Source organism: Carassius auratus, chromosome 11 (genome assembly GCF_003368295.1).
Source record: "Carassius auratus strain Wakin chromosome 11, ASM336829v1, whole genome shotgun sequence".
In the NCBI taxonomy this organism is placed as follows: Eukaryota; Metazoa; Chordata; class Actinopteri; order Cypriniformes; family Cyprinidae; genus Carassius; species Carassius auratus.
The window spans coordinates 905,376-921,035 of NC_039253.1; the positions used below are offsets into that span (position 1 = coordinate 905,376).

Here is a 15,660-nt window from a genome sequence, read left to right on the forward strand (position 1 = left end):
AGTGAAAAAGTGCAATAGGGACTCGGAATCTAATATTTGTTTCAACCTAATGTCCTTTACTTCAACTTCATTGGACTTCATTACAGACACACAAAAAAAAAGATCAACGATAACAAATACAAAGCTGTGGTTTTGATCAAGCACCCACAAACTGGCAACATCAAGACGCCCGCCTCCACCCCAGAGCATGCTTCAGCCTGCAGACGACACACACTGTATAATCTCAAATCATTGCCTGAAACCTACAGGCAGGAAGCTGCTCTCTACCAGATCCTTGATTAGGCCGGAGCAGAGAGCAGCTAATTGATTGTAATGACTTCAGTCTGTGGGGGGGCAGGGAGAGAGTAAATGACCACAGATCACAGACTCGGGTTACAGCCCTCGGCTCGCCACAGCATCGCCAACTCTCCGAGGTTAAAGCGCCAGCTCAAATAGCATAAATAAATGTTCAGATTTGTTCTGCATTAGGTTTAGGAGACATTTTATAGCCATATTACGAATAATCATGTTTTGCATGGTTCATTTTCTGCATTTAACAGTTTCATGCATGATTCTGAATAGAAGTGGACAGAAATGCTAGAGAAAAGCTATAAAGAATATATCCACATTAGTATATTCATAAATATTTTTATAATTAGTATTTTTTATATATATTATGCATTTTAATAATTACACAAATATATAAATAAAATAATGAAAGTAACAATCTAGTTTTTAAAGCACTGACGTTCATTATAAAAAAATCATAATTTTGTATAATTTATCAAATAAGCATATACAATGAAATTAGCTGCAACTAACGATCATTTTTTCTGTCGACTAATCTAACGATTATTTTTTCGATTAGTCGACTACTCTAACGATGATTTTTATTACAATAAATAATTAATCTAATGTTCTTTTTTGATTAGCAAATGAATCCTCTGGATAACTTTACAAAAAATATAAGTACAACTTCTAATATAATATTTCAACCTTTATTCATTTTCAACTATTGTGGTTTATGTTTTTACAGTATAAAAAAATAAAGAGGCAAAGAAAATTATTTTACTATGGTAAATTTGAGTATGATTGTGCTTATAATTAAACCACAGTAGCCATACATTTACAGTTGTCTGAGACGTCATGAAATGTTCTTTAGCATCACAAATCATAAAATGTAGTCAGGGTTCTGCTATGGTTTAGCATGGTTTCCAGAGATCTAGAGCTGATTCGGGGTAGCTCGGTGGTTTGTAACTGTTGTCTCGCGGCACGCTGTCTTTTAAGGGGCCGTTCACATATCACGTCTGTTGCGCGCTCAAGTTCATTATTTCCAATGTAGGCGCGCTCATAATGGAAGCGATGCGGTCGCAAAAACAGGCGCGTCCACACCACATCAAGTTAAAAACATCTCAACTTTTCAGAATGCCGCAAGCGCACCGCGTGTCATGTGACAAGAACCAACCAATCAGCTTCATCCTTTCCCGTAACAACGTTGAAAGCTCAGCCAAGATGAAGGAACAGCTGATCATAGTTGTATATGGATTGCCATTTTGAAATAAATTTAGTAGCAGAGCTACTGCAAGCGATTTTAGAGCTGCAAATCCTTTTTTCCTTTGCTGAAATTTCGGCGTCTTCAGGGAGAGAGCACGGCATGGTTGCTTTGCAACGGCAGACATCCCTGGGGCGCAACTGCCCGAGCACTTTGGAAAGAAGGAGAAAGCGGCGCAACTCGCGTTTTTATGGCGCGATATGTGAACACCCCTAACGCGTGTTCGAAACCCGCGCCAACACAGGCTTTCTTTATTTTTTATTTAATCCTTACTTCAGCTGCTACGGGTGATCATACCAATAACTTGTAATCTTTACAAGAATATCAGAATCATGGAATGAGCAAGTCTGCGTTTATTAGACACTTAATAATATCACATCAGTTTGTGCTTTTAGAATCGCCGAATCTGCTGCGGTCGTTCCATCACATCTGCAGCAGAGACCTGAACCAGGAAGTTGGTCCGAAGAAAAACACGGTAACCAGTTAAACCGTAACACCGGAGTGCGGCAGGATGTTTTCCTCTGAGGTGCTCGCGCATCGCAGTTGTGCTGCCGTGGTACACCATATCGGTTTTTCAAAGGGAACAAATGGCCATTTTATTTGGCCTCTGTTTGAAGTATTTCCAAACTTTTGATAACAGTGGTCTCTGTTTTTGTGATAGAAAGCAACTTTCCCCATTCCCAGTATGCCATTACGCGAGATGTAAACAGTGTGACGCGTTGCACGCACGTCGACGTAATCGACAATGAAAATGTTTAATTTTGGGGATTATTTTTTATTTAACACAGACACCCATACACACATAAACACATATATGAAATAATAATAAATGAAAATAACAAATAAATAAACATTTCTAATAACATTAATTAAAACAATAAATTAGTCATCTTATTAAATACACTTATAATTTATTATGCATAAATAATTATGCATAATAAATAAATCATCATATATACTAATATATATATGCAAATAATTTTAATATTGATGTTGACATTACAAAAGTACATATTAATAACATAACCATTTTTGACTGATTTATTGACTCATTTATGATTGATTACTTGATTGCTTGATTGATTGTTTAATTTACTGTCAGACTGACTGATTGATAAAATTCATAGTGATATGTAAGAACGTAAGATGTCAAACTGTCCAAAACAAAAGTAGCCCTGATCACCTTTAGACCGCTAGCTTTAACAGGATTAAGAAGAAGTTGAGTGTCCCAACTTAATTCACTTTTAACACACCCAGGTTGACCAGCAACATCTTGCCATTCAAAGCGAGCGGCAGGAGCACTCGTCCAGTCAAAAGAAGTCTCGCCGCTGAAAGACCTCTGTCCCAGAATTCAAAGCAGTTCAGCGAACCGGGCTGATTCAGAGCCAGCCAACCAGAGATTTTCCCACCGCAGCACAGGACACAGCCTGCAAGGGGACGAGCTGCTTGGATGGTTTTCAATGCACCCTTAAGATGGCACAGGAATAACCCTTTCATTCTCTCTCCACACCGTGAGCGCATGAAACACACCCCCTTCCCCATCATTCATCCTCAACCAGATGTTACGAGAACAAGGAACCGAAGTGTGAGGGCTCTTTTGAGAAACACACACAGAACTGGAAAAAGGCCCATATATGCACTCAAGGTTTTGCATTAGATCCCTGAACCGCTATAATAAAGGAAGGACTTGGCTGGGATTCTGCTTGTGTCTGTCAGGGGACGCAGTAAAACATCGGCCGTTATGCTTTTGTTTTATTTGACCTATACATTAGACTGAATCTGGGATTTCTGCCCTGAAAATCAGGTCTGATCTAGATTAGTTGTCAAAATGAAAAACAACCACAGACTTGGCAACTTACAGGCGTTTACTACACCGAGCCGTAATTCACTCACAATCTACATAAAATCGGTGTTAAAATCGCGGGCGATTCTTTGTCGATTTCGGAAACGATTTTGTGTTAGTTGTCGGTAGACTACGGCTCTGTGTAGCAACTGCTGCTCGACCTGAACCAGTGTTGCCAAGTCTGCGGTTGTTTTTCATGTCCGTGGTTTGAAGCAACCCCAATACCAATAACGTGATATTTAGCCCCTAAAATGCGAATTTAACCAAGGCAACCCTGCTAAAAAACGTATATTTTAACCCCGGGAAGCAATTTTTATCGGGGAACCTCCCGTATAACTTGATTGGGCTAGTTTTGGACTAGTTTTGAGAAACAACTGGGCAGGATTTGTTGTTAAAACCTGGCAACCCTGATCTGAACGCACGTGCTGGGGATATACTTCTAATTACAGGAGCGTCTTTACGGATGAGATGTGCATGATAATCACATTCGATTTTTTGCATAGTCCTAATTCAACTGCTTCCGTTTTATATGAATGCAATAGTCGACCAAAAATAAATTTGAGTAGAATTTTCTTTCTTTCTTTTCTCTCTTCTATTGAGCACAGAAGAAGATTTTTGGAAGAATGTTGGGAACCCAACTGGTATCCGTTGACTTCCACAGTATTTTTTCCATACTATTGAAGACAGTGGCTACTGGTAACTATAGTGGTCTACCGATATGTGTTTTTTTACACTTTTTTTAACATGATCAAAATGTGACGCAGCAACTGCGAATGAGATTTTAGAGCTATAGTGGCTAGAAATATTATTGATTTCTATCTGTTTTTGTTCATATGCATCATATGACTTCAGAGGACCTGGAATTTCCAGTGCACAAGATGTATGGACTAGTTATACTGAGTAAAGACATGCACTTTTACTGTAGGCTGAAAAAACTGGTCTAGTAAATTTTATTACACATTGAATTTAAAATTAAATTTTCAAGTAGACATTTGCAACTTTTGAAAAAAAAAATAAATAAATAACATTTTATTTGTTTATTTGTTACAATTTTTTTATTATTTTTTATTTTGCTTAAAGCTGCAGTCGGTAACTTTTGTCGCTCTAGCGGTTAATAAACAGAACTGCTTGCGTCTTGCGGAAGAACATCGTAGCCGGAACTACTTCTCTCTGTTTATGTCTATGAAGAATCACAAAGGTACTGGGTTACTCCGCCGCGGTACCCCCGAAACAATCTAAAATAGTCCTGATATAAACACTTATTATAGGTGCACCCTAGTGATTCAGGACAGGCTAAAAACACGGTTTGGAAAATGGATTCATGGTGTACTCGCTTATTATTTACATTTTTCTACATTTTGAACACAAACAAAGTTACGGACCGCAGCTCTGATTGGTTGTTTGTTACCGGGAGTGATGGATTTCTGCAAATGGCAATAGGACACTGGGAGGAGCCAGAGGAGCTTGATTTATTCACAGATTATCTGTCTCATATTCTACTGTCAGGACATAATGACAGGTTTAACAAATATGTAAAAAATATATATTTACAAAAGTTACCTACTGCAGCTTTAATATGTCGTTTTGTTTTTCATAAAATACAGCCGGTTTACATTTATGCATTATGCATAAAAGACTTTATAAACGCAATTTGTCAACAGCCAATGATATTCATAATAATCAAACTAGTTTGGAACCACATGATGGTTCGAGTAAACAAAGAGATGTTTTTTGGTGGACTGTTGCTATAAAGATCTTTAGGGAACGATTAAAAACACTCTCTGCAAAACATTTACTTGAGCGCCCAAGGAAAAGAGAGCTCTACAAAGTTGAATATTAATCAAGGCCCTCAATTCCCTTAAAAGCACAAATGAGGTTTACGCATGAAGAACACGGTCTCCCCTGATGCTAATCGCACCCCCAGAAACCCTTGCTCTTGCTGGAAACAATTTCGAAATGCTTGCTAATGTTTGTGAGGCTTGGCTGCCATCATTTTCAGAGAGCATAACTTAACCAGATGGACGGGGACGAGACTTTTGTTAAACCGATTACACAGCCGGTAATATCCGTTCCGTAATGAATTCCTTCATTTCTTAAACAGAGATACGGGACTTGAGGTCAGTCTCTGAGAAGGAAAGTTAGGCTCATTTCAACGACTCCCTACGATGCCCTGGCAGCGGGATTTCTCACAGAGCTCGATGGAAAGCCAAAGGCAGGATGCTATTGAGCCGAGAGGCCTGGGACTTCCGGAGAGAGCAACCACTTTAATCCCAGTCCAAAAGGCCCCCATCGGAGAACCAATTGAGCCTCGGCTGAAGCCCAACAAAGCTCAGAGGCCAATTTAAATATCCACCTTTGTTTTTCCTGAGACTTGACCTGAGCTGTGCAGTCAAAAACAGGAAACATAGCAAACACAGAAAGTATAAAAGTCTAGAGACAACATGCAACACAAACTAGCACTTTTTTTGCATCTAAAAATTAAACACTAGTTTTGGGGTTTATTTGTTGTCTTTGCATATGAGAACTGACACAAATGCAATGATGCAAAGTAAAAAAAAGTGTCAAAAAAACTCTCTACTCACACAAAATGTGACAAACGATTACATTTTCTTAAAAGAGAAAAACTAAATGATTTTGCATGCATGCATCATAAAAATAATACATTGTTGTGAGTGGTGTTTGCCTGCTTGACTGCTTACCGACCCATGTCCACTTTATGTCTGATTGCACTGAATGAATGATGCATTTATGAAAACTGACAAAAAAAGCAGTAATGCATTGCAAAATAAAACATTCTTTACCCAATACGATATACATCACAAACAATTAAATTTTCAGTTTCAAAATGTGCATGGTTTTTGACCCAAGTCAAGGTTTGCACTGAAAAGTAAAAGCTTGCATCTCAAGACACAAATACAGCAGGCAGGCCTTAAAGAGCCTAAAAGTGCTTTAAAGAACAAAAAAACTAACAAAAGCACAACCTCATTATAAAATCATGTGTATAAAAATGTCTTTACATATAAAATTTTACAAAAAATGCAATAATAAAAAAAAAACTGAGAAAACATGCAACTACATTCTTGAAAAAAAAATCTATTTTGTTTTCTGAAAATGTGTGTGGCTTTTGCTCAAAGTAAACACATTTCTAGGTGACTGCTTATTGACTCAAATCCAGATTTTTTTCCACCAATTTTATACTTTGCTTGTATCATGGTATCGTTTAAATACTACATTGTTGCCCAACTATAATATGCTACATTGAATTATAAAGGCATTAAGATATTCTCAACATAAACATCATGGATTTCTGCATGAAAAGTCGCTTTGAAACGTGTATTGTGAAAAACACTACAAAAAGAATTAGATTGACTCATAATTTTAGGCATCATTTACATCCATGACAGAACAGATTATGCACCAAAGTTTATTACTAGTGATTTGAAACTACAAAACCAAAGTCTAAGCAATGGTAAAAAAGTATTTTTTTCAGTAATTTTACAATCTCAAAATAGCAATAATGCACAATTGTATTATGCACAACAAAAATGCATTTGAAAAGAATCTCACAAAAACCAGCTTTCATTAATGAAGACACACTGTCTGTTATCTATAAAAAGTAAGTAGTTCAACTATGTCTCAGCCCAGCTGTCAGCGCAGAAGAAAAAGTGCAAGAACACACAATTCATTCACACCTGAAGTGTTTCTCTCAACAGGACGGCTTTGATGTAGCAGTGGAGGGAGGCAAACTGTGCTTCCTAAAAGGAAATGCCAAAGAATTTTAATAGAGCAAATAGTTCACTGACTTCCTGTAGGAAATGACTTCAAAGCAGTCCTGTCCCTTCAAGACAATGAGATTGTGGGGCAATCTGTCTGTCAATAGCCTGTCTGTCATCAGCAGACGACCCAGACACGGGTCAGCAGGAAGAAAAACCCAAAACAAACACTGCCAACACCACAGGACCACATTCATCTCTGAATCATCTTTTAATAGATACTCATATAAAAAGATAAGAAACAGTCAAGCATTAATAAAGCAGTCATGTGGCTGTCTAGGAAATCAAAAAAATGTAAGCCATATATTAAACCTCCACCAAACAGCTGACGGTACCCATAGACTTCCATACTATGGAAGTCAATGGCTACCGTCAACAGTTTGGGTGCCAACATTCTTCAAAATATCTTCTTTTGTGTTCCACAGCTTGAGGGTGGATAAACGATGACTACATTTCCACTATTGAGAGACTGTCCCTTTAAATAACCATAATTCAATATCCCTGCTTTATAATGCCAACATAAGGATAGAAATTCAACTGAATGATTACATGAAAAGCTGTTGCATGTTCAGCCTTTTTTTAATTTCCATCTGTAGTCTACCACCATTCAACTCCATTCACAGAAGCATCAACAGGTCACCTCCAGCAACAATAGATCAACAAAAGACCCGACTGCGAGACTCTTTCTCACATCTGACCTACTAATAAAACCATTTCCCAAAGCTCAGTGCTCCTGACCGGATGAACACTGTTTGCACAAGACTTTAACTCCAAACACACAGCTCGAATCATACAGGTGCACTCTTACAAATAAAGATTCAGGTTCTTTAGAGATTAGAAAAGTTTCTTTGTTTTGTAGCCACCGACACATAGACAGCTTTCAGAAGAAATACATCATTTAAAATGTGGGAAAGGTAAGTTTGAACCCCTTTATTTTAGTTTTAGCTTAACCATCTCAGACCAGAAACAAAGCAGTTAAGGTTTTTGTTACATTGTAACTTATGAACCGACTTGAACCAGCTAAAAGTAGCCTCCATGTTAAAGACATGGTTCCAGAACTTTATTTTAAAGAGTGTAAACCCAAATAAACACACATAATCTGCCTTACAGATAAAGATACTTACTGTCGGATACTTTTAACCTCCACACATTGCTAAAACACAGTCTGGTGCTCAATAATTCACCATAGAAAAAAGTTTTTTTTTTAAGTTTTAAGCAAAAAAGAGAGCTTTAAATGTTCTTCTGCGATAACGTGACATGACTAAACTTGTTCGCAAAGCTCGTGTCAGAAACACTGCACGCTAATGTCTTACAGATTTCGCTCGAGCGTGTTTTTTACCTTGTATTTGCATCTGTCCGAGTTCGCTCTCTTTCCTCCGTTCACCGGAGCGCTGCAGCACAAGAACACGCACAAAGCCGTGAGAAAGTGAACGCGTCTCCGTGACCCAGCCATTCCTGTCCGTCCATGAAGCTCCGCTGATGGGAATGAACACGAGCGACAGTGAAGGAGGTGCAAGGAGTCTCAAGAGGTGGAGCTGTGTGTGTTTGTGTGTGCGCGCGCGCCAATCCTAAGGTTCCTGTAGGATGCAAACAGTGCGCGCGCCTGATCTGGCAGGCTGTATATACTAGCCGTAAAGAAGAATATCACAGAAATCATGCAATAAAAGTTTATTCATCATTTTAATAAAATGTATATAATTAAAGGCACTTAATTGCACTTACTGTGTTTGGTTTATGTTTCACATCTCATTATGTCACCTGTTTAATTAGCTAAATAATTTTTAAAGAGTAAATGCAAAAATACATTTATGCATCATAGTATAAAAAACACACGTTTTAATATTTTTTGTGCCAAGAACTAGAGAATAAAAATACATCCCTGTCAGAAAATCTGGTTTAAAATGCTGTTTATTGCCTTTAGAAAATAGTATGTGTCCCTGGACCACAAAACCAGTCATAAGGTTCAGTATGTGAAATCTAAAACTTTCCATTGATGTATGGTTTGTTAGGAGGACAATATTTGGCTGAGATACAACTATTTGAAAATCTGGAATCTGCGGGTGCCAAAATATCTAAATATTGAGAAAATCACTCTTAAATTTGTCTAAATTAAGTTCTCAGCCATGCATATTACTGATCAAAAATTAGGTTTTGATATATTTACTGTAAGAAATTTACAAAATATATTCATGGAACATAATCTTTACTTAATATCCAAAAGATTTTTGCCATTAAAAAAAAACAATAATTTTGCATACAATGTGTTGTTGCTGTTGCTACAAATATATCTGTGCTCCAGGGTCCCAAATGTGAAACCGTGCACATGTTCACAGTAATCAATATGTTGCATGCTTTATTGTGTTTATTGTGTCTGATATCACATAATAAAATACCCCTTTTGCAGTATATGCATAAAAATGTTCTGTGATTTGTATTTAAATATAGTTCATGAATGTCCTACATGTTGTCACATAATGTTGCATATTTCATCCATAAGTGAGATAGATCATCTTGCGTCTTTATACATAAAATTATTTCCATTATGGATGCAGTACATAGCCTATAGTATAAGTAGTATGATAGTTTGCTATTCTGAACACGTACAAGATTGTTCCAAAGTTCATTATTAAGCCATGTTCATTTGTACCATTTCACTGGCATTTAATTTCAGGTTGCAAAACATGACAGACCTCATATGAGAGATTCACACCCTGTTATGACATCTGAAGTATGTCAGATGAGTGTATAATCATAAGGAATAGTGGATTATTGATGCATTAGTGAATTTTGAATGATCTGTTACTAGTATGAGATTTGTTGCTGCATCAAGTGTTTTTTAAATGCATTATTTACAATCTTCTTGATTGCTAACATGAACACATTTTCTTCTACACACTGAAATGCATATTCCCCATCCTCAAATCAAAGTTAATCTGCAGATGATAAAGAAAATCCAGCAAACACGCATATATTATATGGATGTGTGCAGGTGACAAGACAACATTTTAAAGCAAAAATGATTAATTATATAACAGGTGAATGGTATTGTGAGAGTTGAAGTAATGGTTTGGACCGGTGTATTCAGTTTTGAGTGTTAGGAGTCAAGACATACGGTTTCATTCCTTTCAAGTATACATCACCTGGAAAATATTGCTTTCTATGTAATCCTGATGATATTTCTGGCCGTGTTTCTAATTCTGAGGGGAAAAGGACAGAGAGAAAGTTTGGCTCGTCTGCTCTGTAGCCAACAGCCGTGATGTGCATCCAACGATCCTGTTTCAGATCAAAGACAGAAATCTGAAGGCACAGATACACCCAGATCCTCTTACATTGACACTCGCATGAAGACTAGATGACCACAACAACAATGCCCCCAACAGCTTTTATGATGCATTCATTATGTAGTACATAAAAATATAAATAATAAAGCTTTAAATGTGTGGTACTGCCCTATGAAAATCTGCTTTGATATTCTGGACAAAATATAAATATGTCTCTCTTCATGAAGGAAACTGTAAGTAGCTTTTGCTTTTTTTTCATTATGGAGTTTTCAGTTAATTGTTGTTCCTATAATTATTTAATATATTCAGTATTAAACTGAATTATTCCCGTTATTTTAAATTAAATTGTTCTCAGTTTTACTCCTAAACATGACATTTATTTTTAAAAAGTATTTAGGACTATTTTTTTTATAAACAATTTTTTTTTAACAAATTTACTTTGTAAAAAAACTATTTTTACTCAGTAATTGCAACATTTCAAACAAAAATAGTTTGAGTCTATATTATTTATTTTATCGAAGACATCCGTTAATTGTTTTATCTACAGCTTCAAAATATCAGTTGCTACCATGGCATGTACAAAATATTTTTGACTTTATTTTAACTTTTTAAAACACTTTATTATTAACAAGATGCATTTGTTGATCTCAAGAAAGTTTGTATTTTATTTTTTAACCTAAGCTGAAAAAAATATTTTTATAAAGTTGCAAAATAAAACAACAATTATTGTTGTACATTTTACAAGAAAATACTTTTTAAAAATAGTATTATTTCCAAGTAAAAAAATTTAATTAAAGTGTATTTTTGTAACAAATTAGAAAAAGAGAGAGAAGTTTTCAGAGCAAGATTTAAAACAATAGCGCCACCTGGTATTTGCATATGTACATGTGTATTATGTTTAATATAAGATCATATAATACTTCCTTTTAAACACACAAAACTGTGCAAGTGTAAAAATCCCATGACTGACTCAAATGCAAATGTAATTGTTGAGATGCCCCCCTCAGAGAAACCCCCCTTTGTGACCCAAACAATGCTTAATAGGTTTACTAAACCCTGGTTACAAAGCACTCATTAGTTCGCAGGTTAGTTTAACAGCTGGCAGAACATAATGTTAACTTAACTCCACTTCGAAGTAGAAAAAAATATTAAAATTGTGTTTATGTTGACTTTATTATTTTATGTTTTCAGAAAACACAATAAGAAATAACGATAAGAATCTTAAGCATTTAAATCGAAGTGAAATATTAATAGTTGCATAACTGGTAAAGAAATATATAATAAATTACAACATCACAGAGTGAGGCAGAGCGACAGAAATAATAATAATAGGATCGAATGTGGATCTGTAACAGTCAGCGTTCTTCTCTGCTGGACTGTAAATCACTCAGGACGTTCTTCTCCATGAGAAACTGAGATTCTCTGTGTGAACGCTTCAGCTTCGCTCTTCTGTTCTGGAACCAAATCTAAGAGACAGACAAAAAATATCAGGTCTAGTACACATCCCATAACTAATAACACTATACTAAATAAATAAAAGGCCTGTGGTTATCGATTTATAGCTGTGCACCAGTCTTCACCTGAATCCTGTCCTCGTCTAGATGCAGTTTCTTAGCAAGTTCTTCACGTATGTCGATGCCTGGGTATGAGTTCAATTGAAACACACTCTCCAATATCTTGATCTGGACATAAAGAATTACACATAAAACAATTTACTCTTTATTTATTAAATCTATAAAAATCACAAATAGTCCACGGCTAAAACAGCTTTCAATATTTTGTGATTTCAGTCTCGTGCACAACCTGTGCGTTTGACAAAAAGAGTTTTATTTCCAATAAATTAAACCCACTGATTTATTTCTGGCACAAATTATTTAAAGGAAAAATAAGACATATGTGTCCCTGGAGCACAAAAGCAGTCATAAGTAGCACGGGTCGGCCTATATTTGTAGCAATAGACAAAAAACATTGTATGGGTCAAAATGATCAGTTTCTCTTTTATGCCAAAAATCATTAGCATATTAAGCAAAGATTATGTTCCATGAAGATATTTAGTACATTTCCTACTGGTAAATATATCAAAACTTCATTTTTGATTAATAATAGCCTATGCATTGCTAAGAATTTAAAGCTGAAGTAGGTAACTTTTGTAAAAATGTATTTGTTAAACCTGTCATTATGTCCTGACAGTAGAATATGAGACAGATAATCTGTTAATCCGTTAAGAAACAACCAATCAGAGCTCCGGTCCGTAACTTTGTTTGTGTTCAAAATATAGAAAAATGAACATAATAAGCGAGTACACCATGAATCCATTTTCCAAACCGTGTTTTAGCTTGTCCTGAATCACTAGGGTACATCTATAATAAGTGTTTATATTCGGACTATTTTAGATGGCTTCGGGGGTACCGCGGCGGAGTAACCCAGTACCTTTGTGATTCTTCATAGACATAAACGGAGAGAAGTAGTTCCGGCTACGATGTTCTTCCGCAAGACCCAAGCAGTTCTGTTTATTAACCGCTAGAGCGTCAAAAGTTACCGACTGCAGCTTTAATTTAGATAACTTTAAAAGCAATTTTGCTTTTAAAATCAATGGAGAGATTATTATAAAAATTGATCATTATGGCTTGTTTTTTGGTCTTTGGTCACATATAATTTTAATTAAATGTTATCATGTTGGAGCTGAACATTTACCTGAACACTAGAGAAAGCAGTGCGCGGTCTGCGTCCGATGTACCAGTTCAGTGTTCTCCTGTAAGCGTCTGCTGGTGATTTACTGTAAGATTTACTGTCTTCATCCACTGAAACATCACTGTCTGCGACCACACCACGGCTCTGACCCGCTGGTTTCACGTCTGGAATAGATAAAACACATTATGTTAAGATCAAATGATTGCGCGCCCTGTTCGCTGAGAAGTGCGAATTATTCAAGTGAATCGGTTTGTTCGAACGAGTCGCTTCAGGGAATCGGTTCAGTAAACTGAGTAATAGTTCGAAATTATTGCGCATTTTTGGTGCAGCCAGGGTTTACTTTGAAACTATTTTCTTTCAAGAATTGCGAAGTGGAAATTTAAGACTTAATTAGTATTTTCTTGTAAAACATATACTCTAATAATCTTTGCTTTATCCACAATTTATCCATAATAATGTTGTTTCTAAAATTAATATTAGTTTATCCCCAAATATTGTCAACAATATTGTTTCTTACATATGGAAGATATTTTCACTTTAAAGAAAAGCCTACTCTAAAAATAATAAAAAAAATCAGGAAAATAGCTTATGTAAAATTATTGAAAGACTGATCCGTAATGCCATCTTATTTTGCAAAGCGGAAGTCATTTAAATTGTCATTGAATAGCTAAGTGCAATAAACAGTAAAACTATTTTCACTACAAACCAGTGTTTATTAATTAAGTAATTAAAATAATATGATAACTACTTCCACTTTGAAAAGTCAAGCAGCATAACAGAATATTTTTACAGCCTACAGGTACAATAATGAATATCAAATCACTCATCTTACAATGCAAGCAATTTAATCTTTATTTTACTGAATTTAATCAAGTTGCACAAGTTTAGAGAGTTTAATGGAGCTCATACTGAGGTTGTTTTCATTTCGGGTTTAATATGAAAAACAACTCTAAAATATATGTGACTGGAGCACAAAAGCAGTCAGAGATATATTTGAAGACAATAGACAACAAAACAATTCATGGGTCAAAATGAGTTTCTATTTATTGCCAAAAATCATTGGGATATTAAGTAAAGATATTTTGTAAATGTCCTAACGTAAATAAATCAAAACTTAATTTTTGATTAGTAACATGCATTGCTAAGAACTTTAAATGTGATTTTCTCAATATTTTGATTTTTTTTTTTTTTTTTTTCAAATAAAGTTGTATCTCAGACAAATATTATCCTATCATAACAAACCATACATCAATGGAATATAAATCTCAATTTCAAACAATTTGCCCTTATGACCCAGGGTCATGTATTTGTGTCTATAGAGTGTGTTATTTTACCTGTCCAGGGTCGGTGAGGTGCTGAAAGCACGGTTCTGGGATCCGGTCTGTCGAGTCCCAGGATGCTCTCGATGGTGAAGGCAGACCGTCTGGACATCGAGCAGCTCTGATGCACGCTCACTGTAAGAGAAGCCATCAGGAGATCCAGTCCTCTTCTTCTGGTGTGAACTGAAAGCTGGAGGTTCGACTTTATAGCTCCACACTCGTCACCAATTAAAGCCTGAGACTCATTGTTTTACATAAGAATCGCCTGGACTGCAGGTCATTCAGGGTCTAAATGAGGCCTTCCAACGCGAACCAGCAACCCGTTATCTACTCAAAACACAGAATCCCTTAAAGCTGCCATTGAACGGGACAAAACACGGCTGATGTGCCATTCTTTGCACCCACCAGGTAGAAAATTAGGCCCCGTTCCCGGGATTTAACTTCTCTTAATTTCCTCGTGCCGTACCTCCAGCATTATGAGAAAGCAGTCAACTAGCGCCTAATCTTATTTACCTTATTTTCTACCACACGAGTTTCAAATCATATTAAAGCCTAATGCTGTTTAAACTAATCCTGTTGAATATTCCCATTGTCTCATGGAGAAAGATGCTCCGGATCACAAAAGGACAGCTACCTGGCAATTTGCAGAAAGCAGCATGCAATAATTGTCCCATTCAATGCCGAATTGATCTCTTTGGGTTGCTTGGCTGCTTTTAATAAATAACTTGCTTGTTTATTTGTCTTAGGCTCTTGGAGGGCCCCTGCGGCTCCATTGTTTTGCAAAGAAATGACCAATTAGTCTTGTTTAAATGCAAACCAAATGAAGACCAATTAGAAATGAATTTCAAATCACTCAATATCAAATTACAATGCAAGCAATTTACACTTCCTGACACCTTAACAAAATAATTAATAAAATACAAATAAATGCTAAATTTATTTATATAAATATATTATACAACACTGTTTTAACAATTACAGAATAACATATTAAAATGTTTCCGAAACCAGAACAGGACAAAATGTTTTGAACATCATATAAACTTTGATGTCTAATAATAAGTTTCGGTGGCATTAAAAAATTATGAACTTTGTATTAACCCTCAGTAAGTTTAAATTTAAATGTATTTTTAGTTAGCTTTCATATATTATTTGTGAAATTGTTTTTTTTTTAATTTATGGATCTATTATACCTGTGTTTATCAATGGTAATACCTGTTTG

General features: G+C 35.8%; 2 protein-coding genes across 3 annotated transcripts in view; both read right to left on the reverse strand.

The window, feature by feature from the left end:
* Positions 1-8,658, reverse strand: part of LOC113110649 (interleukin-17 receptor D-like) — a 56,472-nt gene extending 47,814 nt beyond the window's left edge. Inside the window, exon 1 of one of the 2 annotated variants that reach the window (XM_026274774.1) lies at positions 8,487-8,657. In XM_026274774.1, coding sequence (XP_026130559.1) covers positions 8,487-8,600 — 114 coding nt within the window. In that variant the 5' untranslated portion in view covers positions 8,601-8,657. Of the gene's footprint in view, positions 1-8,486 lie in introns of both variants that reach the window. The other variant, XM_026274775.1, reaches the window with a different exon arrangement.
* A 2,601-nt stretch (positions 8,659-11,259) lies between these two features.
* On the reverse strand, positions 11,260-14,685 carry LOC113110545 (homeobox expressed in ES cells 1-like; the record flags this gene model as incomplete). Its single annotated transcript, XM_026274680.1, has 4 exons — positions 11,260-11,894; positions 12,009-12,110; positions 13,123-13,283; positions 14,454-14,685. Coding segments are annotated over 4 exons (606 nt in total), but the record flags the coding sequence as incomplete, so codon positions are not given.
* Positions 14,686-15,660: the final 975 nt, after the last annotated feature.